We start from the raw sequence: 17,192 nt of genomic DNA, 5'->3' as shown, positions 1-17,192 counted from the left end.
ATCATTCACCTCGACATTTTTTCCACACAAAAATTTTTAGTCCTTACTTCCATAGACAAATTCTCGAAACTAGCGCATGCGATAATCATAAACTCCCGGTCGGTAGAAGACATTCGCCAGCCTTTATGGGATACACTCTTTCATTTCGGCGTCCCCGAACACGTCGTCATCGACAATGAGAAATCCTTAAATTCAATATCCCTTAAGGCTATGATGGAAGAACTCAACATAACAGTTTACAAGACCCCGCCATACAAAAGCGAGGTTAATGGCCAAATTGAGAGATTCCATTCTACCTTATCGGAAATAATGCGATGTATGAGTTCCGAATTCCAGATTACTGAATTCCGAGATCTACTTAAAAGATCAGTATATGAATATAATTCTACCATCCATTCCACCACGGGAAAAAAACCTATAGAAGTATTTTTTGGTCGCGAGCAAAGAGTTTCCCCGGAATTATACGAAAAGGCAAGAAAAAGTAATATTGAGAGGATTAAAGAAAAACAACTAAAGGATTTACAAACTCATAACAAAACGCGAAAACCCCCTAAAACGTACCAAGTAGGAGAAGAAATTTTTGTTAGACACAACAAAAGAATAGGTTCGAAATTAACAGTACGCTACAAAGCAGAGAAAATCAAAGAAGACAGGAACACTACTGTACTTACCGAGTCAGGGAAAATTGTCCACAAGAGTAATATTAGAAACTAATTTTCACAAATTTCAGGATTCCCTTTGTAGTTGCCTGTGCCGAGGTACAAATACTGGACTACTCAAACTCCCAAATTGTGGCCATAAATAATGGATTAGCAAAAATTCAGAATGGAAATTTTAAGATCATCCATACAATTGATCTGGACAAATATGAAGAATTCATAGACCAAGCTAACGCCACCCTCCTTTCAACGAACATCAAGTCCCATATCCTTTTCCCTCTCCTTCAATTTGAACTAACACAGATAAAAGACATACTAACCTACATTAAACCCAAAAGAAACAAAAGGTCTCTAAATTTCATAGGATCAGCATGGAAGTGGCTCGCTGGCAGCCCCGACCATGACGATCTCGTCCTTATTGAAAATAAAGCGAATAATTTAATTGAAAACAATGAAAACCAAATTGTCATTAACGAATTGTACAACAAAAGAATTAATAATATAACTATAGTCACTAACAAAATCCTAAAAGAAATACGAGAAAATAAATATCTAGATAACGAATTACTTGTAACCCTTAAATATAAAATTAAAATCATTAAAGAAGAGCTTGTTAACATTAAATACGCCATTCATTGGGCGAAAGAACAAATTCTAAATTCAATTATTTTATCAACCGAAGAAATAGATATCGCCATAAAAGCACTTAATAAAGAAAAGTTTCCTTTTAATACTGTGGAAGAAGCACTAGAGTTTTCAAATGTCAAAATTTTTACAAACAATTCAATACTTATTTATGTGGTTAACATCCCACTTACAGATTTAAATCTTTGTGAAAAACTTTCTCTTAAACCGATTAAAAGGAATAATAAAGTAATAAAGTTACCAAACGAGAATGATTGTAAAATATTAATATGTGAAAACAGATTTTATAGTATTAAAAAACCATGTAAAACTCTGAACAAATTGTCTGTTTGCAACTCAGAAAATGTTATAGAAATAAAAAACTCAGATTGCATCCCCAACTTGCTAAGGAGCCTCAACTCATCCTGCTCCGTCACGAACGCTCAACACATCCCTAGCATCGAGATAATCGAAGAAGGTATCATTTTCCTCAACCAATTTGAAGACACAATTACAGTAAACGGAGTCCAACGTCCCCTAAGCGGAAGTTTCCTCGTTAAATTCCATAATGCAACGATTGGAATCAAAGACCAAACCTATCGCTCTGAAGAGATATCATCAGTACGTGTCCTACCTGCGATCATTCAACCACAACCATATGAGAAGGAAATCAATGAAGTCCTTTCATTGGAAATGATGCGAGAACTTCATATCAAAAACAGAGAACACATTGAGAAGCTCGAAGTAAACCACCTTATCCATCAGTCCATCTCTTACGGCACTGTTATGATCATCATAGGAATCATACTGCTAATGTTTTTTATGAGAAGAGAAAAAACAAAAGTCACTATCAAACATGAAGAAACCCATCGAGAAGTACCATCTGAGGTCTCTATAGCCCCTACAACTTTCAAGCCAATGGTCATACCTACGCTAAGTCAGCTGAGAAGTCCCAGCATCCTGAAGATCTATGATGCTCCATATTTTTAATTACTGGACGAGGGCGTCCAGATCTAAGCAGGGAGGAGTTAACAACAGCAACAAACGTTCCCACGAAAGCTACGGTCATCCGATACATCCTGCACGCGCGCAAGTAAACTGTGGGAAATGGGAAATGCAATCTTGCACTTTTGTCACCTTAGATAGCTTACTTCATTTAAAAACATTTTGTTCAGAGTCAGTCTTAAGTCTAATGTCATGTGAACTAGTTATAAGCTGTTTCTAATAAATAAATAAAGTTTTTTTTTAAAAGGAATTCAACCTCGTTTCAATAATTTATATATCAAAAAAATACAAGGCGATGAGTCTGGCAGATGATCTCTTTAGCGATGAAGGTGAAATCGTCGATGAAGTGAAATGCTTAGATAGAAATAGAGTTGTTAAGACGAATTCGCGAAGATGGATTGAAGGAACCATGGAAAAGGTTTATTCGCACACAAAGACAAACGCGGATGCAAACCCGAACAATTTCCCTCCGAGTATTCCTCAACAACAAAATATTAATGAATCATGGGGCTGTTCTGGGATTCAATCATCGATCAATTTTGACCGACAGCCAACAGGACCAACCGCTGCAACTAGTCATCTTCCAAAAGCAGGAACATCAACAACTACCACTATTAATGCCCACCTTGCTGCCTCATCAAATCTTTCACCGCTCTAACGGATGGGCTCCGGAATCTCTGTCGTCCACTCGTCATCATCTGTCTGATAATAATCAAGAAATTCGAAACTTGACAGATTCTACTCAGCCACTTCACTCGTTCGACAACATACGAGAATTCATGCTCCATAGTTTAGCAGCTCCGCCGTTGAAACGAAATTTACCGGCTTCAACTCACCATCCATCATCGTTTGAAAACGCCGCAGAATGTACGTTTTCGAATAGCTTCTTAACGAAGAACAATTTAGCTGCGAGACAGTTAATCCGAGATCTTCCTGCTTTCGATGGTGACCCCTCAGAATGGCCACTTTTTATTGCGAGTTTTAACCGGAGCACGGAACTGGGCCGATTCAGCGATGAAGAAAATCTCATCAGACTTCACAAAGCTTTAAAAGGCTCTGCATTGGAAGCGGTAAGGAGTCTAATAATTCAACCAAATTGCGTCGGACGGGTAATCGACACTCTGAAGATGCTTTACGGCAGACCAGAACTAATTATCAATACCTTGATCCGCAAAATCAGTTCGACACCACCCCCAAAGGCAGAAAAACTCGATAGTATCGTCACCTTTGCCATCGCAGTTCAGAATCTTTGCGCTACAGTTGAAGCCTGCGGTATTACTGACCATCTTAATTATCCAATGCTCACCCAAGAATTAGTAGAGAAACTCCCGCCAAGCCTTCGTCTTAATTGGGCAATACATAAACAATCACTGTCATCATGTACACTCATGCACTTCAGTAGGTGGATGTTTTCGCTGGTGGAAGCTGCAAATGGAGTTCTGGCAACGGCTCCGTCTACTAACGTGGTCGAAAGGAAGGCACAAAAAGGGTGGAAAGATAAAGCGGTTGTGAACGCGCACTACACCGGCAACACCAGACAAGAAAATCAATGCTACATATGTGAAGGTATTTGTGCTTCAGTAGCGGAGTGTAAGAAATTTAAAGAGGCTAACCGAACAATCCGATGGGAAGAAGTGAGGAAGCACAACTTATGCCGTAGATGTTTGAAGCGCCATCTGGGCAGCAGGTGTCAGTCCGAGCCGATCTGTGGAGAAAATAATTGCACCCGCAAACACCATCGTTTACTCCACAACGTCAACGCTGGGCAAGGTTCACCTACAAATGGAACCGTAGGAGTGCATTCCAAAGAACTATCTGTCAGTCAAAGCTACGTCACCGATCCGGTCCTGTTCCGAGTAGTCCCAGTCATTCTCTATGGGAGAGGAACAAGGATAAAAACGTTTGCATTTCTGGACGACGGGTCGTCAGTAACCTTGATTGATAAAGAAATAGCAAAGAAACTGAATGTTCAAGGCACTCCTCGGCCCCTATGTCTAAAGTGGACGGGAAATACGTCAAGGTATGAGAACGACTCTGAACTAATCAGCCTGCAAATATCTAGCACCTCTACAAATCCCGAAAAATTCCAAGTAGCAGACATTCACACTGTCAGCAAACTGTGCTTGCCAACACAAACAATGAATCCTGATGAGTTGAAGCAGAAGTTCGAACACCTGAAGGGACTCGATCTTCCTGCGTACTGCAAAGCTACACCAAGAATACTCATAGGCGTTAACAATTCACAGCTTGGATTCCCGTCATGAACCCGTTGCGACAAAAACCCGACTTGGATGGGTTCTTCATGGGAAAAACTCCGAACGAGAAGTAAACTTAGACAAATCCTTCAGTCTTCACGCTTGTGAATGTAATGGCGTAGATCTGCACAGTTTAGTAAACAAATTTATCTGCGACGACAACTTTGGAACTCTACAGTCAGCAAAGGTACCAATTTCCGACGATGATTCCAGAGCTCTAAACCTGCTTCAAAAACACACAGTACTTAAGAATGGTAGATACGAAACCGCACTTCTTTGGAAATTCGATACAGTACAGCTACCAGACAGCTATCCCATGGCCAGGAGAAGACTACTCTGCCTGCAGAAACGCATGCAACGCGATCCAGTTCTAGCTAAGAAGTTGGAAAGCAAAATTAACGAATATGTCAACAAAGGTTATGCTTGTAAAATAACACCCCAAGAGCAGATGAAACATCAAGAGCGGTCATGGTACTTACCAGTTTTCCCGGTGGAAAATGCCAACAAACCCGGAAAGATCCGTATTGTGTGGGATGCTGCAGCTGCGGTGCGCGGTACTTCACTCAACTCACTTCTTCTGAAAGGTCCTGATCAACTTACCTCGTTGACTTCCGTACTCTACAAGTTTAGGCAAGATAAGATTGCAATTTGTGGAGACATTATGGAAATGTTCCACCAGATTGGTATTCGAGAAGACGATCAGCACTTCCAACGATTCCTATGGGGCAGTGACGAGAGCAGGCAACCTGACGTTTACCATGTGCTCCATGTGCTGCACATTTCGTCAAGAATACAAATGCCGATAAGTTTGTGGTAGAGTTTCCGAGAGCCGTCCGCGCTATCAAAGAAAATCATTATGTAGATGACCTCATGGACAGTGTACCAACGGAACAGGAGGCGATCAAGTTAGCAAAGGAAATACGACACATCCATAGCCAAGGCGGATTTCACAATAGAAATTGGGTCTCAAACTCAACCGCAGTTCTAAAAGCACTACAATCAACACCAACAGAAGAACTAAGCATGAACTTGAATGTTGAGCTGAGCACAGAAAAAGTGCTTGGAATGTGGTGGTGCACTCCTCTGGATAGCCTTACTTTTAAGATCACCTCAGATCGAAATCAAAGACAAATTCTCTTTGATTCTAAGCGCCCAACTAAGCGTGAAGTGCTAAGGGTGATGATGACAATATTCGATCCCCTTGGCCTCATAGCATGCCTTCTCATGTATGTCAAGATCCTGGTGCAAGAAATCTGGCGCTCTAAAATCGATTGGGACGACGAAATTAAGGATGAGGAGTACCACAAATGGCTTAAATGGACATATCATCTTTCCAAGATTGAAGAGCTACGTATTCCCAGATGTTATGTCTCATCCGATTGGGGGTCTGAAATTCAACTGCACATCTTTGTTGACGCAAGCGAAAACGGTTTTGCGGCTGTGGCTTACATTAGAAATTTGAAGAACGAACTGACGGAGACAGCACTCATAGGAGCAAAAACTCGGGTCGCCCCTCTTAAAGCACTTACAATTCCGCGACTGGAGTTACAGGCGGCACTTCTCGGAGCACGCTTTGCTAAAAGTATTATAGACTCGCACGGAATCACTTTCAAGAGTCGATATTTCTGGTCAGACTCCAAGACTGTTCTCTGTTGGCTCCGTTCGGACCACCGAAGATACCGACAGTACGTTGCATTCAGGGTGAGTGAGATTTTGGAGCTCACTGATGTAACAGAATGGAGATGGATTCCCACACACATGAATGTCGCCGATGAAGCCACGAAATGGCAAAGGCCGCCGGAACTCAAATCAACCAGTAGATGGTTCAACGGACCAACTTTCTTGAAATCAACCATAGACGAGTGGCCACAAGAGGTGATTGTGGGCTCTACAATCGAAGAGTTGAAAACACATTTCGTATCAGTTCACAATATTGGCCAAGAAAACATCTTTCGGTCACACGAAATATCCACCTGGCGAAAATTGCTGAGGAGTACCGCGTATGCCCTGCGTTTTGTTAACAATACATCAACCAGAAGGAATAAAACACTCAAAGTGAGCGGCCCCCTATTAAGAAGCGAACTACAGTCAGCCGAAAATGCATTGGTGAGAGAGGCTCAAAAATGTGTATACGCCGAAGAAATTGCAGATCTAACAATGAACCGTGGTGTTGAACGAAGTAGCCCACTTTTTAACCTTAACCCATTTTTGGATGAAAACCATATTATACGAGCTAACGCATTTCTCTAAAACAAGAACTCAATCAAGATCTCAGACTGCCTGTAATTCTTCCAAGATACCATCGAATTACGGTGCTTATTATCGAAGATGTTCACTGCCATTTTAACCATCAAAGTGATGAAACAGTCGTCAACACTCTTCGTCAGAAATTCTATATATCTCAACTGCGATCCGCTCTCAAAGCTATCAAGAAATTATGCCTACGCTGCAAAATAAACAAAGCACGGCCGCACCCACCGATTATGGCGCCACTTCCTCAAGCGAGACTAGCTTCGTTCTGCCGACCTTTCTCATATGTTGGCGTGGACTACTTCGGCCCCTTATGTGTCACCGTAGGGCGAAGAACGGAAAAGCGATGGGGAGTTCTTCTAACCTGCCTCACCGTTAGAGCGGTTCACATAGAAGTTGCTCATACGCTGACAACGGACTCTTGCATCCTTTGCCTTCGTAATTTCATAGCCAGAAGAGGTACACCGATTCAGTTCCACAGCGATAATGGTACCAATTTTTGCGGGGCTGAACGAGAGCTGAGAGAAGCCGCAGCCAGTATTCGGAAAGATAAACTGATGGAAACCTTCACCACCACAATAACTCAGTGGAAGTTCATACCCCCTGGCTCGCCACATATGGGCGGTAGCTGGGAGCGGCTAGTACGATCTATTAAAAATGTTCTCTACTCTATTATGCCATCAAGAAACCCAAACGATGAACTACTTCGCTCTATGTTAATAGAATCTGAGAACATAGTGAACTCACGACCGTTGACATATATTCCAATAGATCCAACCAATCCAGAAGCTCTAACTCCTAACCATTTTCTGTTAGGATCACAATGTGGGTCAAAACCATTGGCACAATTCGACGATGACGCAACAGTACTGCGAAAAAATTGGCTCATCTCACAACAGTTTGCGGACCGTTTCTGGAAGCGCTGGATAGCAGAATACCTACCTACGCTTACCAGACGAACAAAATGGCTCACTCCGGCAAAACCCTTAGAAGTGGGAGACTTAGTCCTTATTGTGGACCCAACTAATCCCAGGAATAGCTGGCCGAAAGGGCGAATAGTAAACGTGAAAAGATCATCCAAAGATAATCAAGTACGAAGCGCTTTCGTACAGACGGCGAATGGGGTGTATGAAAGACCCGCAGTCAAGCTAGCTGTCCTCGACATCAAGACCCCCCCTAACACTTGCCCAGGAGAAACTACCGAGGGGGAGTGTTGAGAGGGATGTGTACACATCCTAAAAAAGAATTGTAGTTACTCCAACCGAGTGTAAGATGGAGCTATAATCTGTTCATACCAACATTCAATCATCAAACAAACTATAATTCAACATTTAATAATTACATCCTTTTTTTGGTTTGATTGAATGTTGGTACGAGGGGAATATAGCTTCGCCATTTTTGTAAGCCACGAGGCAAGTTTCTTCTAAACTTACAAATTTAACTTTTGCCAGCCACTTGGTGGCTATTTATCATAAATTAGACTAAGTAAGTAAGACCATTATTGAACTCCTATACATATGTATTAATACTTATTTCTTTAAAATAAAGGATTTGTAACGTAACGAAAAAATACCAAGTTTGTATTTATACTGCGTTCACAAATAAGTATTTGCTGTGACTAAATTGTCACAACAGTTGAAAAAACTTAAACAAATAATTTTTAAAAATTATGTAATTTTATTTTTATAAACTTTTGCAAAATTAAAAACTTATAAGCAATAAAATGCATCTATGTTAATCCTTATTTTAAAATATTATTATTTTTTAAATGTTTTGTGGTGGGTGTTGTGCGCTAGTCCAAACTAAGGTGATCAATCATTCGTTTTAATTTCCTAAGGTCGTCTTGGTGGCAAGTATTCTCGGTTAGTAGTTGTTGGAGAAACCTGTGGAGATGGGAACGTCGCATCTTGTATTGGCGTGAAACCGGTGCGAATTGTCGTTCCGAAGGCTGGTGCTGTTGCGGGTGGACCTGTAGGAAAGGCTCCACCAGTGGGCGCATTACCTGTGCCGGAAAATCTACCTGTTCCAGAGGCTCCACTGGGAAATGCCGTAGTTCCAACTGGAGTTACTCCACTTGTTACGCCACCAAACGAAGCATTGGGTACCGTAGGTCGGACGTTTCCAGAGAAAACGCCGCCACCACCAGTAGCTGCGCTGGTTCTTCCGCTGCCCTGGAAGCCACTTTGGGCTCTATTAGAATTGGTCAAACCACCACCGGAATATGAACCTCCAGTAGCTGGGCGAGCCTCTGTTGGTTGCAAGTAATCGTAAATGAAGGCGTTGTTAGAATATAGACCAGGTGATAAAGCACAATCAAACATATTCCACCAAACACAAACCAGAGTCTCTTGGCTAAAAATAGTTCCATTTGGACAAAGAAACGAGTAAGTACGATTAAGAGCACATATGTGAAAAACTTGACATTGAGCTTCCACATCGGAGTAGTAACCAGGATATTGCTGTTGGTTGCAGTCAAATGATGTTGGTGGTACTTCCGCATATACTGGATAGTTAACACCAGGCTCACCAGGAATTGCTGAGTAATCACCTTCAAATTGATCTCCACTTGAGTATTGTTGCTGCTGCTGCTGCTGTGATCCGAGACCAGATGATCCACTTCCATAAATACCACCAGAACGTGGTGGAATTGTCGGACGCTTTCCTATTCCACTGGTATTTGGAAAACCAGTTGTAGTTATATCAGATGTCGCACGATTACTACCAAAGGCTGTGCCTGTTGAACCAAATGCTGATGCGGTCCTCTGAGCTGGAGAAAAACCAAATGACGGAGCAGTTGGTCCTACGCTTCCGCCATAACTAGGGCTAGGTGAAAAACCAGCTCCTGTTGCAGCTGTTGGAAACCCAACAACCGGTCGAACCGAGCTTCCACTTGATGTGCTTGATATGCCTGGAGCGCTATTACCAAGCGGAACTTCCGGGCGTGGGTAGTTGTATCCGGTTTGAGCCTGTTTGAAAAGAATATGTGCGTTTTTTCAAAACTTTAATATTCTTGTACTTTTCTTAGAATAAATTATGATAAGATATGAAATATCATACAATTTCAAATAGATAAAAAATGCAAGTTTATTATCACCAAAAAAGCGGGATTTGGTAATTGAAAGTTAAATTAATATGACGAAAGTTAAGTCATTAAATACATTACCAGCTTTAAAATATAAAGAAAACTCGAATGTTTAAGAAGATGACTATTTTATTAATTCAATTAGAATACGAAATTAGTTCAACACTTTTCGAATAAAATGTAGGTGAATAATACAAGATTTAGAAAATTTCATACTACAGTTTCAGTTTCGGATAACAAACAAAGATTTAAATTACTTTCACATTCGAGATCAACAAAGCGAAATCTAAATTTGTGTGCATATTTTTCAAAAAATGAAAAGAGTAAAACCACATTCTTTTAGATTTAATTGAAACATAATATCTGAATGACAAATAAAATATTTCTAAAAATCAAAGTAATGTTGAATTAATTTTAACCTTGGCTTTCTGCCCATTAAAAAAGTCGAGTCAAATCTAAAGTTAACTGAACCAAAAAGAGCGGCTTTAACATTTACACACAGACACATTTTATAGATTTCACAATTCGTTTAAGTTACAAAATATAAATCCTTTTTAAATTGTACTTACAATGCACAGTTGACTCCCCAAAAGCAGAGCTGGAATAATAAAACATAGATCAATTAAAACTGTTCAAATTAAAAGTTTAAAACATAAAAAATCTTAACATCGTATTGAAGACACAAATAAAGAAAAAAAGACTCATGCAAACAAAAATTGATCAATTTAAAACCATCTTAAACAGCCAAGTACAGACACAATAGTTATTAGGCCAAGATCGAGATTTTAATCGAAGAAGTTATTTATCATCGGATTTCATTTTCTGCGTATTCTTTCATTCGGCTTGATAACAAAAACGAAAACATCTTATAATACAAAAACGAAACTAAGCCCACGATTCACTTAAAAAAAATTTAATAAGATGCAACTTCCCGTATGAAGAAGGAGTTCATGCAGTGTGCACTTGCAAACCTTGTATGAATGTAAATGTACATAACCATCTGCACCGAGGGGGCATACAGATCCAAGTATCATCAATAATTCTATCAAGTTTGACCACCGGAAAACCGTAACTTATTGTTTTGAGGGTTAAATTAATCCTAGATTATTCTTAAAATTGTTTAACTTTAACTTACCCAACAAAACTGCAAGCTTTTTTCTATTCTGTCCAATATGTAACATTTTTGTTTTTTGAAAAACTTGTCAACTTTCAATAGCTGGCAGTTGTTCTAAACTGTATTCCTTTTTCAATTCAAATTCAAACACTGGTCCTTGTTGGGTTTGTTTGTTAAAAAATAAATTTGGGTCTGTCGAGATGCTGTGGTTTTCTCATGCAACTGATGAGCATGTAAAGACTGACCAAGTACTCACCACCTTCACAAGCTATTTATACTGAGAACATTTTTGCATATGGGAGCTTCGATGATGTTCTTTTTATACAAACATTGAATGAAATTTACGAGATGCGATTTTGTTATCTCTTCATTTCAAATCTAGCCATTCTCTTAATCAGAATACCCATATACCTAAGCTATCTTTTCGTTTAATTCTTTAGAAGAGTGCTTAGACTTTATTCACGAGTATTGTTAGACGAAGATGAATTTTGATATCGTGTGTGCGCTGAGCTTTTTTGAAGGTATTGCTATAGTATTGTGGACTTTTAAGAAATTTAAATAAATACGAAGGCCCTAACAGAAACTGTTAAGAGCAGTTGAAGCACTGTCTTAAGATGTTGTTACTTTATACCTTTAAGATTTCAATGATTTATTTAGTATATTTGCAATTGAATAAAGTTATAGAAAACAAAAGAACTAATGCACAAACCTGCTAGTGCATTTTTTGAGCATATTAAATACGAATGATTTCTAGATGGCACGATCTTGATGCGTTGTTCTTGTGGTTTGAATTAATATTTTGAACTCGAAAAATGAATTCCATTTTATTAAAGTTTAGGGACGTTTGTCCCTTCTATATTTTATAGATAAACGCGTGCTTTGGCCAAAAGTCGTATCTAAAGAAAGACGATTGGATTGTTAATGCATTGAAATTATGAATTTAAAAAAAAGCGATATAATTGAACTTGAATCGGACACAAAAAATGTCAAAAATACATATTTCGCAACAAAAGCTCGTAACTTCCAACTTATAGCATGTAACGTGTGTTTTTTTTAGAAGTTTAGTTTTTAGTGTCTAACAATACTTTTTTCGGAATTCGTCCGTTTGTCAGCTGTCATTTGATTTATGCTAACTTTGGTTTACTATTTACTTACTTAAGGTGGCGTTATAGTCTGGGGGGAACAGAGCCTCAACCAAAATGCATCTCCAGCCAGCTCGGTTCCTAGCTACTTGCCTCCATTTTCGTACCTTAAGTTGGTTGAGATCCTCTTTTACCTGCGTGCTTCACGTGAGTTGCGCTCTTCCTCTACTGGAATTAATTTTCAGCCCCACAACTTCTGCTTCTCTCTTCACACTTGTTGTCATTTGATGGAGATCTATGATCCTGGAGAGAGTAAACAAACATCGTCCGCGAAATCCAAGTGCTTTAAATAGGATGTCAAAGTCTATTGGATCCCTCCGCTACCTGACAGAGCTGAGCGCAGTACATCGCTTATCACCAACAAAAACAATATTGGCGACAGAATACAACCCTGTCTGACTCCACTTCGGATTTCAAATCATCTGACAACCTATCATCGTGCAGAACGTGACACTTGGATCAATCATATGTTGCTTTAATAATAGGAATTAGTTTTTCTGGAATGCCTCTCCTCCGCAAAGCTAACCAGATATACTCTTTCAAGGCCTCAAGGTGTTCTCTGATGCGTTCCACTATACCTTTTGCTTATATTTTGGCAACGGCTGGTAGAACGCAAATTCCTCTCCACTTTTTGCAGTTTGTAAGATCTCCTTTTTTGGGAGCTTGACGATAGTAAAAAGTGTTCTTTCCACCTTCTGATTTGTTCATTCACCGAATTTGTCACAGTACCGTCTACTTCTTTCACCAGGTTTTGCTTTGCAGCATCTTCTGCTTCTTGCGGCAATGCGTTGATGTAGTTACGCTTGTCGTGGCGCACACTGCGGTGAACCTCTCCCTTTTTCATGTGATACAAGGACTCCAGCTCGTTTCTTTCTTCCTCTTGGACAGCAGTTATTTGAGCCCTTAACTGTTTGCGTTCGTGGGTCCCTGCCCAAGATTGTTCTGAAAGCCTAGTGTTGGTGCTTCCTTTTTTCGACCGACGCTATTGGCGTTGCAGAAGTCCATGAACCTCTCACCATAATCATTGCAATTCCCGAATCCGTGAGCACCCATCACATGCCCTAGCCCGTTGATGTGACTGCCAACCCTAGCATCGAGGTCCCCCATAACCAAAATTATAATAGTGACGGGTCGTACTCTACTCTAAAACCTAGCTTTGATAATTTTTTCACCAAGGGACGAAATAAGGCTTCTGGTTGCCGTTTTTGTAAGGAGTAACCCAACTCCAGCTTCTCGAGCGTTTCCTGAGTAGAGCAGTACAGTATTACGTGTCGATGACTTGTATTGGCCCGTTCCCACCATAGCACTTTGCTAAACCCTAAGATATCTATCATGTACCGCATATATTCTCTAAATAAAGTCGTCAACGAGTTATTATTAATTACCCGAGGTGTAATTTCAGTTTCTGTAGGGGGATGGTGTTCATTTACGAAGAGTGCTAATCTCCGTAACCTATCCTGAAGAATAGGGAAACTTCGCCCTTGCAATTTTTGCTAACTTATGTGTATAGGGATACACAAATCATTTCCCACCACCACAAGGAGGTAAAGCAAGAACATCGACATGGCAAGAAAGTTGTATTGCTGGCTTAAACCAAGTTTTAAGCAATCACTAACTACCAGAGTACCCGTTTCATGATGGTTAGTGCGTTGGACTGTAATGCAAGCTTTGTTTGGTTCAATCCCTGCCTGTGCCACCTTAATTTAAAAAAAATAATTTTCGCGGGTACTGCCTCTTGCGAGGAATTGACAAATCCTTCAAGAGTAATGCTTGTCATGAAAAAGTGTTTTCTCAAATTAGCCGTTCGGATTCGGCCTAAAATTGTAGGTCCCTTCCATTCCTGACAACAGTATACTCGCACATAGGGGTTGAGAGTTGTAAGTCACTAGGCCCTGGTTCACAACGGACTGTTGCGCCAACCAATTTATTTATTAACTACCAGATCTGCCATGCCGCAGGAACCCAAACTTCGTCGAGGTTGGTTGATCTATGTTCGCTAGGTTGAATGGTTCTACCCCCTTTATAGCGGAACTCGATTTGTCATCGCCGTTATATAGTTTGGAGAAGTGTTCTATCATTCTTATCATAGACTGTGGTTCTACAACGGTGTTCTCCTGATGTTTACAGGCTTGGGTTAGTGGCTGGCACCCTTGGGAGTTTTTTTTTTAACTTTTGGTAAAATTTAAGAACCTCATTCCTGTTGTGACATCCCTATACCTCCTCGATCGAGCACTTCTCATGCTCCCTTTTTTCACCTAAAAAAACAGTGTTCCTCTCTCCTCTTCTGCTCGTAGAGCTCGCAAGCAGTTCTGGTCCTTCACTATATTAATTCAATCACGGTCTATTACGATCAAACGCTGACAAATCCTAGTTTTAAATCTAGTCTTTTCTTCCTGAGCATTGTAGACTCCGAGAAATATTAAAATATCAATATAAAAATATTAGAAAAAAAACATATAAGGTTATTTAATGGAAAATCAAAAAGGTAACAAATTATAAGTAAGTTCAACTTAAGCATTATTTGACATTAAATAAGCACACGTAATCCAAACGTAATCCTCTTCTCTTTAAGGGTTTTCTGCAGCTATATTAATGTCTTTTGGATTTTTTTAAATAAATATTCTCTCTTCAAGAAGTTTCATTTGAGTCTCCAAAATGTCTGCAATTAATTCCATTCTTCTTACATGATCACTTGCTTTTAATTCTACATTACTCAGTTTTCGTCCGCCATAATATTCTTTCTTCAGCATTTTTAATTGAAAATATTCCTCAAACTCCATTTTAACAAATTGCCAAAAGGTATAATTATCCCTATTTTCGGAATTCATAAAATCTTTCTCCCTTTCTTTGGAAAATTGCAAACAAACAACAGTGATAAACATATTTACAAGAAATAGCGTCACAACAGTAACCAGCATTGCATAGAAAATAAATCCTACAAGACTTCCTCCATACTTCATATCTGATGTATGGATTGTTGTGCCAAATCCGAATGACAATGACATCAAAGTTGTGATAGTTGTTATAAATTGGACAAAACTTGGTGAACTAGTGCCATTTATGATGTACATTCCAAGTCCGACTGCAGTCAAAAATATTGTGACAAAAAATGTCGTTGACAGTAGTTCCTTCTTTGCATAATATAAGGTGGATGTCAATACTCGAAACACTTTGGCGAACTGAAGAATTTTCCACAATCTCAAAGTTGTCAAAGCCATAAGTAACGCTACCAGTACAGTGCAAGTCTCGTCGATATTTGCAGCTCTATTGAATGGAACGTAATCATTTTTTCTACTCGTTTCAAGCATGTTGAGAAGATGTTTTACGTAAACTTCCCGTATCCATATGGCTAGAGCAATACAAATGTTAAGGCCAACAATTGTCATGTCAACATGATTCCAAATCGAGGAGAGGAAGTCTTTAATAATTGAATTTGAATGCCAAACTTTGGAAACTAAATCGGCAAAGATTCTTGTCAAAATGAAAAAGTACAAAAGAAAAGTCAAAATGACAGACGAAGATAGATTGTCAATATTAAATAGCAGCTTTAGAGATTCAATCCGATCGCTCACTACAAATGAGCCGAATCCTGTTTGCTCGGCAGTTATAGCAACTAATGTAAAAACATTCGCATCAACATTGTACAGAACAAACTCGATGACAACAACTGCAGTATGACTGTCGATCCAATTGTTTGATTGAAGAAATGTCAAAACTCTTTGACAGTTACCTGGATTCCTTCCCAAAAGTGTTACATAGCCTGAACCGGTAATTTTATGCAGTCTTCCACTTGTGTCTAAGCCTCCTGTTTCCTTTTTGTCTTGATATTCCCAAGGCTTGAAAATTCGCCAAAACTTATCCTTAAACGGAAGCGAATTAGCCTTCAACCAACCAGGCCCATGTATTTTATTATCAAAGCTTGACTTTTCCTTCAGATGCTTGTGTCGCATTTGTCGAAGCCTCACGACTCCGAGGAGTTTCGCTATTTGAAGATTTGTCCAGCCGCTTTCAGGAAAGCGTTCGCCATTATACGATTTTCCATCTAGGAATCCATTCACAATAGTTTCATTTATAAATGTATACAGATCATCAGAAGTTAAAATACTGCGTGTACCAAAGTGACCGAATTTAGGATTTCTCAAAACATCCTTTACCGTTCGAGTATTGTAATACATTAAGGGATCTCTTGTTCCAATGACAAGAATAAGTAAAAGTGTTAAATAAAATCCATACAGAATCAAATCACTTAAAATGTCTTTGTATTTTAGTGTTAGTTCCTGGTTTCTTTTGAAAAACGTTGGTCCCAATTGAAGTTGATAGTTGAGTGCCTTGATTTTGATTAATAAATGTTCTTTTCTGTAAGGACTTCCAACTGCATTGGGGCTTGTATCTTCAATGTGCGGTGAATTGAGGCGAATGGCGTTATAAGTTGATTTTAAGAAGAAGAAAATAATATCACCGATGAAAATTTGATAGATAAATACCAGAACTAGGGTTGTCAGAAATGCTTTTAGCTTTTTTGATTCATAGCGTAGTCCAGTGTAGTAAAGAGAGCACGATAGTAGAATAATGGAAATAAGAGATATTACGAGCGAGAATAGTAAAGATTTGTCATATTTTTTATGTGCGAATATCATGATGCTTGAGACTCAAAATACAGTTAAATAAATAACAAAACGTACAGCGATTTTATATTTTAATTATTTGTCGCAAAGTGAAAGTTGTTTTTTGTTAGTTTAAAATTATTGTTTAATTGATGAAAGAGGACCCTCAGAACAGGTAACTATTTGTCGGGCAAACCGATTTTATGATCCTTGAACAGATTTTATGATCCAAGCTATCTGAAAAATGCAGATGGCTCCTGGACAATTCCAAGTGAAGAATCGCTGAACTTACTACTGGATACTCACTTTCCTGGTAGCTCTCTAATAACAACTTGTAACAATCAAATTTGTTCAATTTTCTAGAAACATATCCACAAGGTCCGATCATAGGGGACAAGCTACAATCGGCTCTCAACAGCTTAGAACCATTTAAATATGCAGGACGAGATGGCATTAT

General features: G+C 39.2%; 3 protein-coding genes across 3 annotated transcripts; 1 reads left to right on the top strand and 2 right to left on the bottom strand.

Moving 5' to 3' along the window:
- The first annotated feature begins 5,413 nt into the window (after positions 1 to 5,413).
- On the top strand, positions 5,414 to 6,793 carry LOC129946690 (uncharacterized). The gene has a single exon (XM_056056965.1). The coding sequence runs from the start codon at positions 5,414 to 5,416 to the stop codon at positions 6,791 to 6,793; it is 1,380 nt and encodes a 459-aa protein (XP_055912940.1).
- Positions 6,794 to 8,447: 1,654 nt separating this feature from the next.
- On the bottom strand, positions 8,448 to 11,206 carry LOC129940756 (nuclear pore complex protein Nup98-Nup96). The gene is made up of 3 exons (XM_056049205.1): positions 11,011 to 11,206; positions 10,445 to 10,473; positions 8,448 to 9,759 (listed from the first exon to the last, which is right to left on the bottom strand). Exons 1-3 carry the CDS (start codon positions 11,054 to 11,056, stop codon positions 8,626 to 8,628), a joined length of 1,209 nt encoding a protein of 402 aa, XP_055905180.1. The 5' UTR covers positions 11,057 to 11,206; the 3' UTR covers positions 8,448 to 8,625.
- Positions 11,207 to 14,688: 3,482 nt separating this feature from the next.
- LOC129941191 (polycystic kidney disease 2-like 1 protein) lies at positions 14,689 to 16,775 on the bottom strand. The gene has a single exon (XM_056049763.1). The coding sequence runs from the start codon at positions 16,766 to 16,768 to the stop codon at positions 14,741 to 14,743; it is 2,028 nt and encodes a 675-aa protein (XP_055905738.1). The 5' UTR covers positions 16,769 to 16,775; the 3' UTR covers positions 14,689 to 14,740.
- Between the last annotated feature and the right edge of the window lie 417 nt (positions 16,776 to 17,192).

This window comes from Eupeodes corollae, chromosome 1, assembly GCF_945859685.1.
Source record: "Eupeodes corollae chromosome 1, idEupCoro1.1, whole genome shotgun sequence".
Classification (NCBI taxonomy): Eukaryota; Metazoa; Arthropoda; class Insecta; order Diptera; family Syrphidae; genus Eupeodes; species Eupeodes corollae.
The sequence above is the reverse complement of the archived record's forward strand: the minus strand, read 5'-3'. Positions and strand labels throughout refer to the sequence as shown.